The 22,003-nt window shown below is 37.4% G+C and overlaps 1 protein-coding gene across 3 annotated transcripts in view; it reads right to left on the reverse strand.

Moving 5' to 3' along the window:
- MICU3 (mitochondrial calcium uptake family member 3) overlaps positions 1-22,003 on the reverse strand; it is a 62,926-nt gene that overhangs the window by 27,888 nt on the left and 13,035 nt on the right. For all 3 annotated transcript variants that reach the window (XM_033059742.1, XM_033059744.2, XM_042779254.1), the window contains exons 2-8: positions 20,005-20,158; positions 15,648-15,679; positions 14,740-14,818; positions 11,348-11,395; positions 10,083-10,165; positions 3,835-3,906; positions 2,466-2,504 (exon numbers count right to left, since the gene is read on the reverse strand). In XM_033059742.1, the coding sequence (XP_032915633.1) occupies positions 2,466-2,504; positions 3,835-3,906; positions 10,083-10,165; positions 11,348-11,395; positions 14,740-14,818; positions 15,648-15,679; positions 20,005-20,158 (507 nt within the window). The remainder of the gene's footprint in view (positions 1-2,465; positions 2,505-3,834; positions 3,907-10,082; positions 10,166-11,347; positions 11,396-14,739; positions 14,819-15,647; positions 15,680-20,004; positions 20,159-22,003) is intronic.

The raw sequence follows: 22,003 nt of genomic DNA on the forward strand, positions 1-22,003 counted from the left end.
AAAACAAAAAACAATAGAACGACAATCTCTTGCTTCTAAACAATGACATTTTAACCAGTTACATGAAACTGTAAATGAAAGGAACACTGGTCTATTACAGCTATTTGCTTAATGCCCTTGGCTGCACCAAAAGTATCACCAGACTCCATCTTCCCAAACAAAATAAGTGGAAGCGAAAATATTTACTAAAAGTACATGTCAAAATGGACATTTAAAGTCAGCATTTTGCCACTGTTTTTTCCATAAATTCTGTTTTTCCAGAAAACATTAATTTATATACTTATGATATTAATTTTTCATTGGTTAAAATAAAAATATCACCATACAACTAGTTATATAAAATAATTTTATCTAACATTTATTATTACATCATTGCACCAACAAAGACAAAAAACAAGCCTAATAAGTTCAATTTGAACTGTAACTTATCAGGAAAACACTATTCATGTCTGATGATCAAACTTTTATGCCATGCGAATGAACATCACATTCTTCCATGCATACAAGTCTATGATTACCTGTTTTAAGTATTCACTGAATTTGTTCTCTTATTGGAATTACTTTAGTCAGTTAGTACTTCTGGGTGTGCACATTTTATTTCCTTTACATGCATCACATCATAGTTATCATGTTCTGGTTGGCATTTGGCCACTGAAAGCACTCATGCAGTACATGCCAAAGCAGTCTTAGACATAAATGCAGTATGCACCAGAACATGACTTGAAAGAATTAACCTATGAAATGAAAATACTAAAATATTTAACTCATTTAAAACATCATCATATCCCTTTTATGGTCTATAGATCTCAAGACATAAAAAAAAATCAACTGATTTGTAAGATGAAGTGAGGAGAAGGGTCTCATGAATCAGACAGCACATTGCATTATCCCAGACATTTTAGGGTTGCATCTCCTTGGAACCTGGGTATCTTCAACCTTCCCCCCATCCATTTCCCTGACCCTAGAAAACCCTCCTGTCCTCTGGGCTCGTCCTCTTTGCCTTCTGGAAACCAAGAAGAAATAAACCTCGGTATCCCCAGGGAGAAAAGACCCTCTTTTTTATCTTTTACCCTTGTTCATGCTGAGATCTCAGGCTTTCCCTGCTACAGAGCTAACAGAGAGCAGGGTAAGCCTCAGACAACAGCATTCAACTCTTCAAGACATCAAGGGAAATAAAAGGCTGCTACTTCTTGTTCCAGTAGAAGAAATAGAAACCCAAAATATCACTCTTCAGAGATGAGGGATTTATTGAACTCCTATATACTTGAGTCTCCTTTGCATGGAGATCTCAATTCAGATACTAGGAGGGCAAAAAATATGGGACACACCTGGGTATTATCTTGATAAAATGCTTGGACATGGCTGGAATCCAGAAGATTTTTTTACTGAAGCTGAAAATGATTTAAGTAGAATGCCTAACCAGTTTAGTTTCAGTTTGAAACAGGGGAAAGTATGGGAATACAGCAATCACTGCCCAGCTAGTTTCACTACAGTAAAGCCTGATCTGAAACCTATTGAGTCATAAGGCCTTGAATATTCTACTTCATTTTTCTCACATCACTGCATTATGCACATCATGTCAACTGCACATTTTAATTTAACAGACTTTCTTCCTGCATAGTGCTCAAATTGTAGGTGACAACTTCACAATAAATAAATCTGCGCATTTCTGTGAATAGTTGTATCAAGAAACAAATTTTAAGATTGGAATTTCACTAGTCATCTAATTCTCCTGGATTCCATCCCTTCCTTTGGAATATTAAAATAATACTACAAGATGAATTCTTCTATTTAAACATCAAATCAGACTGTTTTTTAAAAACTGTTTTAATTCTGCCATGATACAGAAATTAATCAGGTCATGACGAAGACATCAAAAACCTCAGAAGGTCTCTTGTTGCTTCTCCTTTTCATCCCTCAAAAATGATTCAAAGGAAGGTTACTGTCAGCTAATTAATACAGGGAATATTTTCTGTAAAATCTTTTCCTAGTTCAGCATTGAAAGTTCTTATGTATTTGTTCTGTAGGTGAAGCATAAAAATAGGAAAGCTCTCTTCAGGTTTCTTTTTGGGGCAACCAAGAAGTGGATTAATTGACTAATTATTCACACTGTACCCAAGGAAACAAAGAAATGGATCAAATGACTCATGCAGGATGACTAAATTTACACACATTACACATAGTTAAAATATATATCTACAGTTTATTGAAATGTATTTTGTACTTTCCCTTAAAAATACCGTTTCCTCCATTTTATATAAAGAGCAACATTTCCTTCCTGATAGGCTTGCATGTTCAGCATGCATGCAACAATCTTTTATGCAAGTCAGGATTCCTCACATTTTTACTGATTAGCAGAAATAATTTACTTCATGAAAAATATAAAACCAATAAATTTTCTTATCGCATATTATTTCATCTCACTGGTGAAGACTGCATCAATTGAAAATAATTAGAGTACATACACTGTTAGTAGGAGTATGATATCCATAAAGTTGAAGACGCTGACATACAGCAAAAATGGGCCAAGCCAAGAATCACATGTCAGAATGAAGACAAAAGAAGGGGGGAAAAAAGACAACAGAATAGGTTAAGACAAGCAAACCTTTACTTCACATATCATTAGTCTTTTTGTTTGTTTATTTGTTTTGAAAATGACAGTGAAGAAAAAAAACGGTTTATTTCCAGTCTTACTCTTCAAATTTTCAAAAGTGCAGATTTTTAGAGATTACCCTCAGGACTTATGTGCCATTTTGTGATGTTTAAGTTTTCCAAAAGCTCTCCCTTTAGGTAGAAGTTTCCTTTGTTCAAAATAAACAGTCCATGAGAGATTCAACAACTGACCTACAGTTTTGAAAAGTTGAGCAGGATAGGTGCCTCAGGGTGGGAAGAAAATCCTCCTTTTTTTTTCTCAGGGAAGGGTTAAAAAGTATTAATTCTTGAAAATCATACTTGCTGTGGTTTCAGGGACAAAGAACTGAGACTGAGCATTGATGTTGGCAAAAATATAATGGACACTGAGAAGCTCTGCTGATATGTCAAAATGGTTTTTTTAACAAGGAATTTTTCCATAAATACACAAATTGCAAATGAACATGTTTTATTTTTCCCTGATATTTATTTTTCCAACCATTAAAGAAGTACCTGTTACTGCTGCCATTCCTCAGACAAATCACCATAGACTTATTTATTTCTGACTTACCTTTTTTATTTATTTTCATTAAATGCAAATTTGGCATTATATGAATACCCAATATTAAAAAAAAAACCTATTCAGATGAATGAATTTTGCATAAGTCGTAATCATTATTTAATGAGAAATTAAATTTGAATATAAGATCCAAGTTCAGTTGTAACATTTCATAATCTATTTTAAAACTACTAGGTGGATAACAAGCACCAGGATCAGTAGGTCTACTTGAACAGCTTCAGTTAGTTCTGAAAGCAAGTGTATAACTTGGTCTTCCACTGAGATCTCTCACTGCTATAGACAGTAACACTTCCTATCATTACAGACACTGGGTCATTACTATTCACTTTTCCCTAAATTTCTAAACTCCAAATGGAATCAATGCTACTGTCATAACATATACTACAGTATTTAAACACAGTCTTTTCTTTCATATAAACCACTTACTCTATTTTTTTTCCCAGTAACTGCAATTTAGGCTAAATATTGCTTTTTTTCTACATATAAAGTTATGCATATTCTTTTAGCAACATGAATTTAGTGTTTAAAAAAAGGGATCAGTGAAATATATATACACAAATTTTGTCCTACATCAAAAAAGGCAAAAAAAACCTACCAGATGCAACTTTTCTGATTTTACTTACTAGCATTGCACGTTTTTCTTCATCTCCTCTTTTTTCTCTCTTCTCATTTTTTTTCCTGAAGATCTCTTGGAGCTAAAAACCAAACCATTTTGTTCATATTTAGTGTTCAGCCTGTTTTCACATGCATAACAATAAGGAACGTTACAAACAGTATTAAAATGCAGTTCTTTACTGAAATATTAGAGTTTCAATGATGCTTTATTCATACTGTTCATACTCATGCCTTTTTTTTTGTTCCTTGTGTGACTTAAACCACCACACAGAAAGGAAAAAATAAGAGTAACAATTCTATTCTACAAAATAAGGGTAACAATCCTACTTAGGAGCACAATACTAAGAACATCCTATTTAGCCAATCTGCCCAATAATAAAAGAGGAAGTTCCACCCTTTTTCACCACCTCAAGGCACATTCTTTCTTGTCAGGTTCTAATTAGTATCTGTGTGGTTATGTAGTCAGCTGGATCAATCCTTTTTTCATATTAGTTTCCAACCTGATCAGTTCTTACTCCTGCTGGCACAAGGGAGGGGTAGAAACACCTGGTGGGGGTGAAACATTCCCCTTCAGCAGCAACCAACTACTACTCAAGAGTAATTTATCAAGTACCCTTTCTTTTCAAGTCTGTTCAAAGAATACCTTCAGGTCTTGTAAAATACCCCTTTCACAACTATCTCCACACGAAGAGCTTTAAACATGACTTCTGAGAAAACCTCAAATACAAGATTTCAAACATAAAGATTCTTAAACATATTTATTTTTGTAAAGTCTTCAGAGTAAGAACTGAATTGTACTTATCTTTCTTTGAAAGTATCTGTTTTATTTAGGTATTTTTATTTATAGTAACACCAATTAACGTTCCCAAACCATCAGAAAAAAGTCTCACAGTGTTTAGCAAGACAGAGCAGTATTAACTATGGTATCATCTAGGTGTATACTAGAACTGCAGCTGTTAAAAAACTGCATGTGAAAAATATCATACTGTCACATGTAGGATTTGTTTTCCTCTAAGTGGGATGGACAAAGAATAAATCCTGATCTGAGAAACTTACTGATCTAGAACGTGGTCTTTTCAGAACCAAACACCTTGGCATACAGACACAATTGTGGCAGTCCTTTCAAAGGCGCACTTTTAGCTACCAGAAATCTGGTAAAACTTGATAATATAATGGCACCTACACAGAGCTCCACAAGGATTGGAGTGTGAAACATAAAGTGTGTGTGATAAATTTTGCAAGGAAATTTTCCAAACCAAATTTCAGGATATCTTTATTTCAGAGAAGGCAGATGACTAAGACAAATGGATCAGTACACCTTACTGCAGGGGTATAAAAACATTGAAATAAAATAATTAAATGTTTAGTAATTAATTAGCAAACACATCTATAAAAAACATTTAATTAATTTCCAAAATTGACTACTGAGCTCTGGAATTTCTTACAAGGCAAATACAGACTAGAACATCTTGTGTATCACAATACCTGTTTTTGAGTATGGGATAAATTTACAGACCCTGTTAAATTTTTGAAATTATTTTTGCAAACCTAGTAACAAGTAACTGTAACATATGCCAACAAGGAAAGAGTCATGATAGGATAGAGTACTACACAGTTTGCAACTCAGAACAATGCAAAGAAAAAAAGCTAAATGAACAGAGAGAAGTAGAAAGAAAATCCCTTGTGAAAAGTGAAGTGACAAGCCATCAAGCAGGAGGCAAGAGTGGCAGTAACTGAAAAACCAAAAAAGATCAGTAAAAAGCAAGGCATCCTTGGATGTATTTCCCCTGCCACAGAGGCAAAAGGAGTAGGATTCTGTTGCATGCATTATTAAAGCCCTTGCTAAACTTCTGGAAATGGACCTTTTGTTCAGAAAGAGTGCTATAGGATACCAGTGAGTGAAAATAAGTGAATGCAAAAAGGGTATAGGAGTACTTTCATAGGAACATTGTTTGAAACAGGATAATGAGATTGACTGCTGAAGGCAGCAAAAACAAGATCTCCAGTAACAAGGCAACACAATCCTTCTATTCCCTGACCTCATCCCTATGACATAAGCGAAGAGGAAAGCACAAACACCATGAAATTAATTTACAAAAACAACACAGCTTTTATCTGAAAAATTAAATATTTTTCAACTCTTCACTACATATGCTGTTATCCTCAAGAATCACATAACACATGATCCCTAAACAAAGCTCCTCAAAGTCTCTTTATTTGTAAAACTGAATAGCTACCAATCCTGTGATAGCTGCCTGTAATTGATGGATACATATTTTGCAAATGTTGGGGTAGTTCAAATGGGCAACTTTCAAACCGCCTCCTTTTTTCAGGCACACAGGATATGATACATCATATTCAAGCAAGGTGAGTAAAGATGTCAAATGTATGTTTTGGGGGCAATTCTATCACAGCTGCAGTATCACTGAATCAACTTCTATTTTCATATTTACTTTTATTACACAAAAATCTATCTAACTGTCTATTTTAGTCTTTTTCACTTCAGATCTAACATTCTGACTTAAGGGTTCTGATACAATTTTTGAAGGATCACTGACACCTAATGAAGCAGAGTTGCACTCCAGTTTAAGCTATACAAATCTGTTAAATACAATCATAGGTAGGGGACAGTATATCTCATGTTTGAAAATTCTACTTTCTTTCTTTTATTCACCAAGTCTGCTAACAGAAAAAGAATAAGGAGAAATTTTAGCCAAGGATCATGACAGACAACAAATACATAGCAGGACATAAAGAGGACTATAAAAACATAGTTAGAAAGAAAGACACAATATCCATAGTTAAATATTGTCCTTGTTTTCCACTTTACATGCTTATTTTATTTCATTTTTAGCATCAGTTTCTGAAAGACAAAGTCTCTTGCTTCAATTTCCTCCCATTTAGCTATTGTAATGGAAGCCGTTTTTTCTTTTAGAACAAACTTGTCAATCTATTCCACCACATTCTGTTAAATTGAAACATGAAAGATCCTTGTTTTTTATTCTTTTTCTTCCTCTATTTTTTTCCTTTTGTTAATTAATACAATGTTTGCTGGTTTGTTCCTTCAACTGGAGGAGATGCTTATTAAAAATTAGCACATACAAGGAGGTGTACATTTAATAACAGAATACAAAAAAATGACCAGCATGCCACAATTTACAAGTGGCGTTGCCTTCCAAAATAAATTTGGATTTTGAGCAGACACCTGTTCTGCTTAAGCCATGTCACCAGAACAAATCCCCCAGATCTCAGATCTCACTTCTCTGAAAAGGAGAATTGAAGGAAGTTCAGTTCAAGAGAGTTTCTTCCATATTTCTTTTCTTAAGATTAGCATAGTTTATTTAAATCAATTAAGAAACCACACATGGGAAACCAGGGTATCTTTACTTCAAATAAATTGGGCTCTGCCACTTAAATACATTCCATGTCTGTTTCATTCTTTGTATTTCACTCTTTTTCAATAAGGCACTGGGCTTTTTCTCATGTGTACTCACTGTATTTATTTATAAGCTCAACTATAAAAATATATGAAGATAAAATTTATGTCTTTTACGCAAATATGTTTTCCAACATCTGATTCAATTCTTATAAATGTTTTATTGTATTAATCATATGTACTTGTTCAGTAGAAAATTAAGGCCTCATATATTCTTCAGAAAGCTTGTCTGCACCACTAACCACAAAATTTAAAATGTTCATTTCTAAAGAAATGATAAAACCTATGTTCACCATAACTGAGTACTTCAGCGTAATCCCAGACAAGTAGAGAGGTGCTACCAATGGACCAACAATAGGTGCTACCTATGGACCTATCCTACCAACAATTTAGAGATGTCTGGTTTATGGTGCACTGTTTTCAACATAAAACCATATAGTTATTGTAAACTCAGAAGCCCTAACTTTGAGTGGTCAATTTCTGCATTTCCTTAATTTTTTTTTTTTTATGTGACCAATCACTGGCATTTATTTAGAATCACATTAATTATTTCTCCCATTTCTTTTGAAATCAGAAAATAAATTACAGTAATTTCACGACTATAAGGCGCACCGGATTATAAGGTGCACCTCCGGGAGTCGACAAATTTCGTGATTTTGTACATTATATAAGGTTGATCGGACTATAAGGCGCACTTTTTTTTTTGCAGCGAGGAGCTGCGCTGCATGCAACAAATACTGGCAGATGCTCAATTTGCAAACGTTTTTCACAGATTGGCGTAGCCTTTAAACGCGGCCCCAGGTGCCCTCCCCGTGCCACGGGCCCTGGCACTCCCACCCACCCCCGGCACCGGCTGGCACGGCTCGCAGCTCCTGGCTCCCACCGTGTGGCCGTGGCTCCCAGTTTCCCCTGCTCGGCAGCCGCGGGCCCAGGCACTCTCGCCTGGTTGGCGCAGCTTTGCTTGCGGAACGCCCACTGTGGCCAGCGCCGGCTTTTCCCCCCGCGCCTGCGCCCAGGCTGCAGCCACCGTTGGTTCCTTCCCCCTGCGCCCGGGCTGTGCCGTGATGCCGTAAGTGTGAGCTACGCCACGATCCCACCAACCCGTTGCATCCCGGCGCTCCAAGCCGCGCTGCGATGCTGTCAGCCTGAGTCGTGCACTGATGCTGTAAGCGCAAGCTGCAACGCAATCCCACCAGCCCAGCCCAAGTTGCACAGCGATGCCGTAAGCGTGAGCTGCGCTGCGATCCCTCCAGCCCGTGCCGCCCCGGTGCTCCAAGCTGCGCTGGGATGCCATCAGCCTGAGTTGTGCAGCGATGCCGTAAGCACAAGCCACACCGCAATCCTGCCAGCCCATGCCACCCCGGCGCTCCGAGCTGCACTGCGATGCCATAAGTGCAAGCTGCACTGCGATCCTGCCAGCCTGTGCCGCCCCGGTGCCACGGGAGCCTTGTGCCGCCCCCGCGCTTCGGGAGCCCCACACTGCAGCGCCCCCGGCACCACGGGAGCCCCGTGCCACAGGAGCCATGCCCACCCCGAGCCAATTCGGAAGTGGGAGCCGCGGCCGCCCCGAGCCGTGGCAGCCCTGGCACTGCAGGAGCCCCGAGCCCAGGGTTCCCGTGGCGCCAGGGCTGCTGCGGCACAGGGCTCCTGCGGTGCCGGGGCTCCCACTTCTGGGTTGGCAAATTTCAGAACTTTATATATTATATAAGGCGCACCAGACTATAAGGCGCAGTTCCGGGTTCGGACCAAAATTTTAGTCAAAAGGTTGCGCCTTATAGTTGTGAAATTACTGTAAATTAACATAAATCTAAAATAGCCCTCTTGTTAGTGCAAAGATCATTCTCCTGAACTTGGTGCATCTTACTACCTAGAACTTATGAAGTATTCAAATTTTAAGATGCAATTATCAGATTTATCATGATAAAAATGAATATATAGTAGATTATTTAAGATTTTCAAAGATTTTCCCTCAAGTGCCAAATTATTCTTCATTTTCAACTTTCAACAATATGTGAATTTTTCTTTCAAATCCAGGCTTTTTAGAACTGTTTAGATTTATAACCTGAAAAAAATCTGTGCTTAAATAATTAATATGATGAATTTACAGAACTGCTTTTTCCAAGCTGTAAACAGAGTAAAGCTTGAATTTGAAAAATATTGCCATTCAAATTAGTAATGCAACAAAACCTTGGATGCAACCAAACTATTGCCAAGTTCTGGGTATCCTGCCATCTGTTCCAAAGCACATGGAAATCATTCAGGTCAAAGTCAATTTCACTTGCAGGAATATTCTCCTTAGAAATTAGCTTAGCAAACTGCTTCAGCATATGGATTTATGGGCTAAACTAGATACATGTACAGTAGGTTTTATTTCATTACAAATCTTGTCCAAAACAGATGACAGTGTCATATTAGGTCAGTCAATATTTTCAGGTGACTCATGATTATCAGCAGATTGAATGGCAAAGTGAGGTGGTCTCTCAGCAAAAGATTCTTTTACAAGTTCTTTCATCATCACAGCAATTAAACTCTGCTAACCATTAAAAATTTTCCATTACTATCTGTGACTACAGTAGCAATTAAAAGATCCAGAATAAAAATTAGAATTAAGCTTAAAAAATAATTATATACGACACTCCTGTGCACTGTAACAAGGAGTTTCTATTTTCAGTTTACATTATAATAACTATTTATAATAAATAAGCCAAATAAACAACTACATTCAGTGAAGAATAGCTAGCAATGTAGATAGTATTCTCATGACTACTGACATCCTCACATTAGTTTCAAGATTACATCAAAAACTGCAAATATACATACCACTAAGAATTCCTTTTTGTCCACCATTTCATTGCCATCAGTATCGAACATGTTGAAAGCAATTCGAAACCCTGCATGTGGCTCTGTCAAAAAAATGCCAAACAGTAAGACCCATGTTATTCAAACAGAAGGCATGCTCACAAAAGTAGAAATAGAACATCAAATACTCAAGAATAACACCTCATAAAAGAGCGTTAGTTTATGGGTAGAGTCCATTTTATATAACAAACACAGACATGTAGAAAATAAATTTTCTATGAAAAGTGTTCTAAAAGACTAAAATATTTTCAAAAAAAAGATACAGGGTGCAACTTCTGGTCAAAGTAAATGTTATGCTGAAAGGCACTCAATATTTTCTTGTTTACATGCTTAGAGCCGTTGAAATTTGAGATCAGGTTAGAACTTTATTTCTGAAACACGGTAACTTTGAAGGTAATTTTAAGTATAGCCTTTAGGTAATATTTTGGGGATACTCACTATACCCACTGATTTCCAATATGAATGAATTATAAAGGCCAAAAGTGAATTCAGACAACAAAGAAATGATGGAAGAATCATTGATCCCATAATGGAAGATACTAAGGGTTCAGCATCAAGTTGCAGCTCTGATTCATAACAGGAATCCAGTTCATGTCCAAAAAACCCCACTAATGAATCCAAATGAAATTATTTAATTACATATAAGTGAAAGACAAATAAAATTCTTTGCTTCTTCCCAAAAAACTCCTCTTAAAATATAAATAAATCTGTATCAGGCTTAGTTTACTCTAAGTTATTTTACTTCAATTTTATGGAGACAGAATAATAATTTTTCAAATTTTTTAGTGTTTCTGACGTAAATACTTAATATTTTACCACTGACTGATTTTACCCATTATGTACTAACTGGTGAAACAAACCAGCAATAATATGCATCTTTCTGTTCTCCCTATATTAAGTGTCCCTTATGAACTTCAGCAAATTTAGCTACAAATTTTGTAGGAATTTCAAACAAGAATATAAATTTAAGCTCTAAACTAGATTTTAGCTGGAGTGTATGGCACAGCTTCCTCAAAAGCCACTAAAAGGTATTCTAGATAATAATGCACTTTAATAAAGCATAACATAAGATTCCAGAAAGGCAAAAGAGGTTCAGAGGGGCATAGAGATGTATGGTGTAGTTTTTCTATATGCAGAGATGGGAAGTGTAATTTGACACACAACAACACATACAGAGTTTTGAAATTGTAAGGAATCTTTTAGACTTCTTCTCCAGAAATACTTACTTGTTAAAATACATAAGAGGAATAAATATTCTGTGTAAGATATCACACCTGAAGACAAAAGAAAAATAAATTATGCCATGCTAGTTTCACCTTGCCTTCACATCCTAAACTTGAAAACACTAAATCTATACATAAGGAGAATTTTTGCATATGTGCATATGCATATTCATAGTAGTATGCATGTAACCATTCAACCTAGTCAGTAAGTTATTTGTCTACAATATTCATCTATGACTTTGGGCTTTTTGTCTGGGTTTGTATTTTAGGGGATGAGTATATTAACCATGGCAAGTAATTGAACAGTCAGTGGAAGATGGCTCATTAAACAGAATATGGATACTCTTAAAAGCTAATATAAATGATTTATTCAATTTCCTTTCCAAAAACACCACCAGTAATTCATGATAATACTCTTTAACAGTATGAAAACATTTACTTTGAGAACATTAATAGTGCTTCCTCCCGATACACACCATTTGAATATAGACCTTGATTTTATTAAGTGCTTTGTAAGTGCATGTGCTGCATTAAATGAAAATTTAATCGCTCTTTTTGGCAAGATTACAAAAGGGAACCACACTGTGGAATGTCACTTCCTATTCTCTTCAGAAGTAATTAAGGCAAAATTTAAATTAGAGCTGCAGTCAATAACCAAATTCTGTGTCTGGTATCATGCTGTACTTGTGCTTTTCCAGCTCTGGAGTATGGGGTAAAGAGACAACCCTGCAGAATATCCAGAGCTGCAATGAAGAGACGCATCTCATAGTTCAGAAAGAATGGAAAACAACGGTTTGCAGCTCTCCCAAAGCCCTTAGCTCCAATGACCTTTGAGGCTGAACTAGGAAAACTTGTTCCTAATTTCTCACAAATTGGTTTTGTCTGTCCTCCAAAACCAGAAGTGTTAAGCCAGTCCACAACATTAGATTATTTCAAAAGAGTGAAAAAAAAAGGATTTAGATGCCTGAGAGTAAAGATATCTATCAGCTAGGATTTTCAAAAGTTGCTGCCTGTCTCCTTGATTTCAGTCCAAGTCAGGTGCAAAAGTTTTTCCAAAAACAGCCACATCTTTGGATGTTTAAATATCTTTTAAAATCTGATTTAACTGAATATGTGGCAAACTAGATAAGCAGTCATCTGAATTTTTTTGCACTGAAAAACCTGTACAATTAAACTAAAAACATTGTATCATTCATGTGGATTTTACTTCCATTATACTTCACATCCCATCTTCTGATCCAAGAGAAAATTTAGGTCTTCAGAACCAGTATTTTATTACTGCTAGTAGATCTAGTTAGGAAAGTTACTTTTAATACCACCTACTCTTTTCCTCAATTTACACATTATTAGGATTAGCAATGATTCAATACAGGCATTTAAGCAATACATGCTTTATCTTCTTGATTTTATACAGCAGCTTGCAGAAATTAAGTTTTCAAAGGCCTGCTCGAATCTGTTTGGACAAGCACCTATCAAGAAATCAGATACCTCAAAGGTTCTCATTCAGTGAAGGAAAACATTAATAGCTAGTCAATAAATGTAAATATATATTTTTTGGTTTTTTGATGGCACCTTCTCTGCTGTAAAACAGAAAGAAAGTGATGATCTCCAAACTAGTTAATTCCGTGATTCTGCAATTGTCAAGTAGTCCATCACAGGTATGAAGAAAGTAATATAAATGGAGTTGAAAGCCTTCTCTCCTTTTGTTTGTACTGGCATATTGTAGCTGCAGACAGATAGTTCTGGTTAATTGCTTTGAGTGTTATGGGAGAGAGGCTCTGAAAGGATGATTGAAGGCAAAGAAAAACTTACACTAAGATCAGAAGGAAGAGAAGGAGAGCACTCAAGGGTAAAACATAATAAAAACTTAAGGTCAATGGGCATAAATCTGCGTGTCTCTGCTAAATTACATAAATCCATGGCAAAATAAATGGACATAGGCTTTTGCTACTTGCTTTATATGTGCATGTTTAAAAAAAAAGAGTAAGAAAGAAAAAAATAAAGACTAAATTATAACTAAGGAGATCTGAATTCTATTTCCATTTCTTTCACCAATTTACACTATCAGTCATAAGACCCATCACATATTCTTATATTTTCTATAAAACTGAGCAATAGAACTCACTTTTTCATAAAACATGCTGAAAAGATATCCAACTACTAAAGCCTAATGCTAATTTTACCATCTTACTTTGACAGTTTGAGTCCTACCAATTCCATCAACTTCTGCAGAGGTCCATTGGCAGAAAACTGGAGTAATACATTGTTGAATCAAGACTGTGCATGTTGTAGGCATTTTATTACAGACTTAATAAGCATAGATGCATTTTTAACTGATAATGTATTATCACCTTATGAGGCTGAATTTTTATGCAATTAATATTTCAAAAGTCAGTTGTTCTGACTATATAGACAGCCTAGAGCCATGAAGTACACTGAAATACAATGTAAAGATGTGCCAATTTCTGCATCTCTGGAGTGCTGGCTGCAGACTCAGGAAAAGAAGTGAGTGCCTCCATGCACTAGAGAGCCTCCCTTGAGAGTATGTCCATACTCCTTACTCCTTGAATAAATCTGAGCTGCATTTGCATTATGTTAATCAATTACATACATACATTTGATTGGGATTCTGTCGCTGGCATGATTATTTTAAACAACCATGAAGTGTCTTTCTTTTATAACAAGTGCCTGCTATAGAAAATATTTCAAACATGCCACCACACCTTTGCCACTCTGAATATAAGCAAAGAAATATGTGGATTATTTATCATAAATAGCTTTGAAATTATGTCTGTAAAGTCATCATTGTTTTATTTCCCTCATTTTTTTTGCTGTGAAGTGATAGAGTTTACTAAGAAAGAAAAAAAATACAACAGGGGAGACCAGGAGTGACTCTTGGCTCTTTGCTTACCAATAGTATGAGCTTCAAAAGCTATCAAAGCCCTCATCTGAACAGTTTAAAAGAATATATAACATTTCTGAAACATTTCTTGTGTTGTGTACAAAACACTTATTCAGTGATATAAGACACCACTACTTTAGAAAGAAATAATCATATTATTGAACCTAATGAGAAGAAGTAAAGAGATATTATTTCTTTACTGTAATATTCTGTCTATATTCTCTCTATAGTCCAGAGATCATTCATGGCAACAAACTGAATCTGAAATATTTAAACATCAGCTTAACAAACTCTGAGTCCCCAATCACTTAAAGAGGGTGCTGGAAGACAAACACTGTAGAGATTGCATGGCACTTTTCCACAGTGTAAAATGTAGAAAGCAACGGCAAGCACTTTTTTTATTTTTCAAAATGTGACTCAGATTAAAGTACATCATCACAAAAAGTTAATAGAATGATAATTTGGTTCAGGAAAATTAATTCTCCTCGATCACCTTTCTCATTAAGATTACGGAAAAGTTTGGATGATCCTTTCCAAACCGGAGGTGTCTCCATAAGGATCTGATTCAGTTCCTAAAAAATAAGGTTTCAAAAATTTAAAAGCATATATTTCAGTATTTAATGAAGTAGCTAATAGATTATCATTAAATTCTAGGATGACAAGGAACTGCATGCAAATCTACCAGTTAATTGAACTTCAGTTACCACAATGATTTTGGAAGTGCTCAAGCACTCCGTAAATTTTTGCACACATGATTATTCCAAAAATTACTCATCTGCATGAATACTAACTGTTGCTGAGGAATTACTCATCTGCATGAATACTAACTGTTGCTGAGCTGGAGAGAGACATGCAATGTATTTGTGGCTGAAATAACTCACCACTGCTCATACTGACTGAAGTCAAGGATAAGTCCCCCTGGATTTCAGTAAGGTTTTCATACAAAATCCGAGCAACAGTCCTTTTAAAACGCTTGACCTGAACTAAAGCAAACTTCACCCAAGAATATGAATGCACCTTACTTAAAATACAGGGAAACAGACAGAGTCCTTTTGCAGCTATACAAATGAAAAAAAACCAAAAAAACAGAGGTACTTAAACACCACAAAAGGATGAGAGTGGCATAAATATTTCAGGTAGTTTTGGATACAACTATTTCACCTAGACACTAAGAAATGCAGTCAGATATAGACTGAGGGAGAAACTGAGAGATGCTTGAGAAAGTCAGTAAACCCAACAAAACAAGCACAGCAGCTAAAGTATCTGAGATTCTGGATTCAGCTGAGTCTGAAGTGACAGAAATGAAGAAATTAAACTCTCCTCTGCCTCTACATTTACATCACGAACAAAATCAACTACCAAAATGTATTGTTATGAGACCACACAGGTATTATTGCTCACCTGCTTGGAAAGAGATCGCCACTTTTTAGCATCTGCAACAAAAGAAACAGTAATGAATGCACAGAATTTAGTTATGCCAATATGGTGTCATAAATATTGGACTACATCTATACTGTGTTTTCTAGACAAAGAATTATTTCCCTTACTTTATGAGTGTAATTGTCTTTATGTTATTAAAAAACCTTTTAACTTAATACATACCAAAATTCCTAACTTTAAAGAACCAATTCAGATGTAATTTTTAATCCAGCTCTGCTTCAATGAGGGAATAGACTTTCAACCTCCAAAATACATCCTAAAATCATTTAACAGGAAATAAAGGGCATTCATGCTAGGTATCAATATTCTGAAATGATTATTTAGTAGCAGTAGTATTAAAATGTAAATTGTAAGGAGATCTGGATTATGACCCTTGCTTCATGGACTAACCATACTTTTTAAAGTATATACACAAAAAAACCCCTTGAAACGACACCGAATACTTAGACACCCTTCATCCCTTCCTACTAGCAGATCCTTTTCCAGCCTCTGTCAGGCTCAATTATTTGGTAGTTATAATTTGAACAAGAGTTGTCCACAATGACTCCATTCAAAACTTGAGGTTCATTACCACCTTCTCAAGACAAAGATTTGTACAGATTCAATATTGTGATAAGGTATTGTGAATATCAGGATTCACAAAAGTCCAGAAAGAAGTATTTTACGTGGTCAAATCCATAACGTTTGGTGTTTGAAGGCTTCTTTTATAGAGCAAAACACACTGTGTTATTAAGAATCTTTTTCTCATAATGAAATTCATGCTCCATTAATTAATTAAAACAATACACAAGCTACCACTATGGTCTTTCATCAATTCATGGTTACAAACTGACTGAAATTTTAATTTTACATCTTGGTAAAGGTTTACACCAAGGCTGTTGATAATCCCACTCTAACTATGGTGGGAGTTATATATACAACATCATGACATGAGCGAATGGATTTTCATAGCTTTTCAGTTCAATTTTTAAAAAATAAAGTCCCCCTAAAAGCATCACATTTGCCATATAAATTGATGTATGTTTATGCCTACTATAAAAAATTTGGAGAATAAATATATCTAATTTTCCAATTAGACCATTTCCCAGTCTCATATACTATATACATATTTTCTTTCTAGACAATTCAGTGAAGATTTATGTGTATATATGTACACTTCTTACAGTTCAGTATTAAGTTGAATTTACTATAGTTAGCAATAAGGGCAAAAATAGATTTCATTGTCTCTTAATTTGCTTTCTCAATATATTAACACATATTCAGATTATAAAAATATATCAAGAATGACTCTTAAAAACAATGCATGTTCCCAAATGGAAGTCTGTACCATAAAGGCAGAAGTAAGTTGATTACAGCATTTATTTTATATTTTTTGTAATAAATGCCTGGAGTAAAAAGTTACATTTTAGAAAAGAAAATATACAGTAATTTCACAACTATAAGGCGCAACCTTTTGACTAAAATTTTGGCCCAAACTGGGAAGTGCGCCTTATAGTTGGGTGCGCCTTATATAAGGGACAAAGTTGCGAAATTTTCCAACCCGGAAGTGTGAGCCGCGCAGGGGGGCAGGAGCGGACAGCCCCAGCCCAGTAGGAGCCGCGTGGGGGGGCAGGGAGCCGGCAGCCCCAGCCCGGCAGGAGTCGTGCGGGGAGGGAGGGAGTGGCAGCCACAGAAGCTGCGAGCCACGGCCACCCCAAGCCAACCCGGAAGAGCAAGCTGCGGCTGCGCCACGGCAGCCCTGGGCCGCCTCGAGCTGCCCCGGACAGCGGGCAGCCCCAAGCTGCACCTCCTCAGCCGGTGCTGGGGGTGGGCAGGAGTGCCAAGGCCCGCAGCATGGGGAGGGCACCTGGGGTTGCGTTTAAAGGTTACACCAATCTGTGAAAAATGTTTGCAAATTGAGCACCTGCCAGTAAACCCCGCGATTGTGGGATTCTGTTACTAATTCGTTACTTTGTTTCATGCGGCGCAGCTCCTTGCTGCAAAAAAAAGTGCGCCTTATAGTCCGGTGCGTCTTATACAATGTACAAAGTTGCAAAATTTCCCGACTCCCGGAGGTGCGCCTTATAATCCAGTGCACCTTATAGTCGTGAAATTACTGTACTCTTACCATATTAGTTAGTGTTCAATGAAGTAAACACCCTCTTGAGGGTGCAAACCCTTTTGTAGGGTTTACACAATTTCCAAAGTAAATCAATCACAATAGATGTATTCACTCAATCACAAATATCATTCAGGCCTTGTATTATTAGCTTTCCTATAAAGCAGACATAAAGAGCTTCTATTTTTATACTTTAAAAGGCATTTTTGCTTTTTGATAGAACTCAAGACCTTTCTAGTCTTCATTCACAAAAACCCCAGGTATACATTCTTTTTATATTATGCAAAATATAGATGGTCTAGTACATCAGCCTGAATGGACTCAATTATATACAACTGGCAAGTTATTTATAAAATAAATAACTCCAGAAATAAAAAATAAAATGTTTAGAATGTATTATTAGAAAATTTCCTTCCTTAAATGTGCTATTTTCAATGGAGCAAGACAGAAAATTGACTTGCCCAAGAAGACAAAGTGGTACTTTGGCAATGTTGCAGTGCAGAGGTTAAAATTAACACTGTCAGAGATGAGAAGCTGGATGTGGTAATCTGTGGGTCATCTCTTTCAGCTATTACTTCCTATTTATCAGCCTTCTGTCCCCACGTCCCAGACAATATGACCTGCAGTAGAACAAAGTGATCCACTTCTACTTAGTTAAAATCCTTTAAAATAGTTGTCAGCCATGTAATCTCTGATACCATGAAACCTAAAAGACACCCAGGTTAGTTTTGCTTTTGGTCTCAGAGGTGAACTAGATGAACAGAAAAGATTTTGATAGAAACAAGGTTTGCTGCATAGAATTCAGAAGGGTACCTGACTGTTCAAGTCCAGAACTCTTCTCCTTTTCCATGAGATAAACAGAATGTCCTTATGAGCTTCATGATTTTTGGTTTGGTTTTGTTTTTAAAATCTTAATACTTGCTTTGTGAAAGGAAGAAGCAGAAACTTCATTAGCATTGAAAAATTTTAATAGCAAACCATATCTATAGTGTGGCCTAGCCAATCAAAGTGTCATAAAAGGGAGTTAAACCAAAATGTTTTAACGATGTCCAGTATATACAGCACAAATGCTTCACGACTATACACAGTGGAACTCAACTCCACACTAATAAAAAAGGGAAGAATTGAAGGTCTGAACAGAGGAAATAGATAAAAAGTCCTGATGTGTATTTGTATTAACTTGAGTGATAACCAATCTGCTTTCTCTCTTTTAACTGAAAAGCCAAAAAAAAAAAAAAAAATTTGATTTCTGGTAAGGGTTTCAAAGTTTTGCAAGCTTTCACCATCTAAACTCTCTTCTGTCTTCCCTGTTACAATGAGATTATATCTTTATTCAGAAATTACAGAAGTTTTGATCACTGATGTGCCATGGCTGAATTCTTTCCTCGTTTCATTACTCTTAAGAGAACAAAGGAGGGAAAATCCAACATCTGCACAGAATTTTAAGCTTCCTCTGACTGTTGCAGTACTGCTTTTGACTGTCCTCTATACTAGCTTTTTGGTGTAGACTGAAGAAAGGAAAATCTAAGGTGAGTGATTATACAAATCACACCTGAGCAGATATTCCTGTTCCCCAGAAGCTGTGTGCTGCTACCAATGCACTACAAGCCTGAGGGCCAGGAAATCAAATCAGAGGAGAAAGGGATCACCTTACTATTTAGTCACTCTTTGATACTTAAAGCAAAGACTTTACAATAAATGACCTAAAGATGGTAGTTAATTTTTCATTAATTAACACATAGTACGAACACTAGCAATATTTTAGTGTGGAAAGTTGATCCCCTGGGGGACTAGAACACTTACTCAAGCCATGCTATTTAGAAAGCCATGATATAGTTATATGTTATGTTTTATCTTTAGTCTTTTAGAGAACATATATGTTGCCTGCTTAGAGAGAAACTATACAGAAGAGGAAGTGAGAGTTTTACAGCAGTACAGGCCTGCTCAGAAAGATACTGTGTCAATGCAAATGGCACAAATTAACTTGCCATCTTTCATGACTGTTGAGCTGTTTGCAACCTTTAGACAACAATGTTTAAGTAGTATACAGATGTTTACAATCTAGTAACAATCTGGTTTTTATGCATTTGGACAAAATTCTGAAGATGCATCACCTTTTTACTACAATCAGAACCAGAAGTAGGAATCGAAAGCAAATAGGAAATTAACATGCACCATGAGCATTTTCCCTAGCAGTTTTAGCATTATAAAACTGCTTACGTTTGGGTTCATCACTTGTAACAGCCTGGATAAAGTCATATGGAGTCATGTACAGCTGTCCTTCAAATTCCAGACTGGCAAACCTACGAAACCGTTGCTCCCGCGGAGTTGCATAAAGGTGCAAATCTTCGAGGTCTGATCTGTGCTCTGTAACCTTCAAAGACAGAAGGATGCAGTTTTAATCTATGAAAAAGGTTCTGATTTACAAATGCCACATTCACCATAAAGGAACTGTAACTATAAAAGTGATAATTCATGAAGTCAAACATATCCAAGTATTTTTCTATGGTAAGAGCAGAAACTACAATTGCGATTTCACTGGTATCATTTTCAGTCTTCTACAACTTTAGCAACAATCTTTGTGTATTGAAATTGGTGATGTTACCCAATCTCAGAAGAAAAAAAAAATTAAAAAGATAATTTCAGCTCCCGAATCATAGAAGAAGAGGCAACTCTAACAGAAGGAAATCAATGTAACTTCAGCAGGCAGATTTCAAACATCTCTGCCAAAACTATTTCAGTTTCTGATAGTTCCAGAAGAGAACTGAGTAATACTTTTTCTATATTGCTTCTTAATGTAAAGTGCAGCAGTTGATAGCAATAGTCTCCAGTGTAAAGCTACCATATCTTCTGGGTGTAACTGAAGAAGGGAAACGCATAATTATAATTCCATATATATATATATATATATACAGTAATTTCACGAATACAAGCCGCACCAATTTGACCAAAATTTTGGTGGAAACCCGAAGTGCGGCCAATATTCCGGGGCGGCTAATACATTAACAAAATTCTAAAAGCTGCCAACACGGAAGTGAGAGCCCGCGGCAGCCCCAAGCCAAGCTGGAGCCCGGCCGGCCCCGGCAGAGGTGGGAAAGCCTGGCAGAGGCGGGGCCAGCAGTGTGGGGGCAGGGGGGCGGCAGAGCCCGGGCCAGCAGGGCGGGGGAGCCTGGGAGAACTGGGGCTAGCAGTGCAGGGGAGCATGGCAGAAGTAGGAAGGCCGGCGGGTGGGGCTGCCTGGCAGTGGGGGAAGCCCAGCAGAATCGGGGCCAGCAGCGTGGGGGAGCCCGGCAGTGCGGGGGCCTGCAGTGCCGGCCAGGGCGAGGAAACGCGGCGGCGGTGCAGACGGGAGGGGGCGGCCGGTGAGCCCGGCGGTGGCGGCGGCAGCCCGCCGGCCAGGGCTAGCGAACGCGGCGCGGGGCGGGCGGCGAGCCCGGCGGCGGCGGCAGCAGCCCGCCGGCTGGGATAGCGAACGCCGCAGCGGGGCGGTGCTGACGGGAGAGGGGGGCCAGCGAGCCCGGCGGCGGCGGCAGCACCACCCGGCCAGCCCCGCCGAGCCGTGGTGCTGAGTTGGGCCACCCGGCCCCGTCGGCAACCATGAGCGGGCCGAGCTTTCCTGGCCCCGCCCCGAGCCAGTAAAGCCCGCTATGCCGCGATCCTGTTACTAACTGGCCAATTTGTGAAAGCTGCGCACGGATTCTCGCGACGAACGAAAGTGCGGCTAATATTCGGGGTGCGGCTTATCTATTGACAAAGACAGCAACATTGTCGAGGCACCGGAAGTGCGGCTTATAATCCGTGCGGCTTGCATTCGTGAAACTACTGTATATATATATATATATATATATATATATATATATATATAAAATAGCATTATAATACAGTATAATATAGCATTAAGTTCAAATATCACAAGAGTCTATGTCAGGAGTTTCTGGTATATTTCCCATCCAGCTTCTCAGTGGAATCATTATCTTGAAGCAAATGAAAGCATCAACATTTTTCAGAGATGAAAAAAACCAAACCCAAACTGTTTTCTAGAAGGAATAGCAATCATACAGGTAACTTCTCCCACTATGTTAAAATAGGAGTGCAGCATCTTATCAGTGGAATCTTCCAACTTGCTCGTTATCCCTGTCATTTAATTCTCCATCTGTCTAACTAAGGAACACACAATTTATTTTATTTATTTATTTATTTTTCAGAGAGGCATCTAAAC

This window comes from Catharus ustulatus, chromosome 5 (assembly GCF_009819885.2).
Source record: "Catharus ustulatus isolate bCatUst1 chromosome 5, bCatUst1.pri.v2, whole genome shotgun sequence".
In the NCBI taxonomy this organism is placed as follows: Eukaryota; Metazoa; Chordata; class Aves; order Passeriformes; family Turdidae; genus Catharus; species Catharus ustulatus.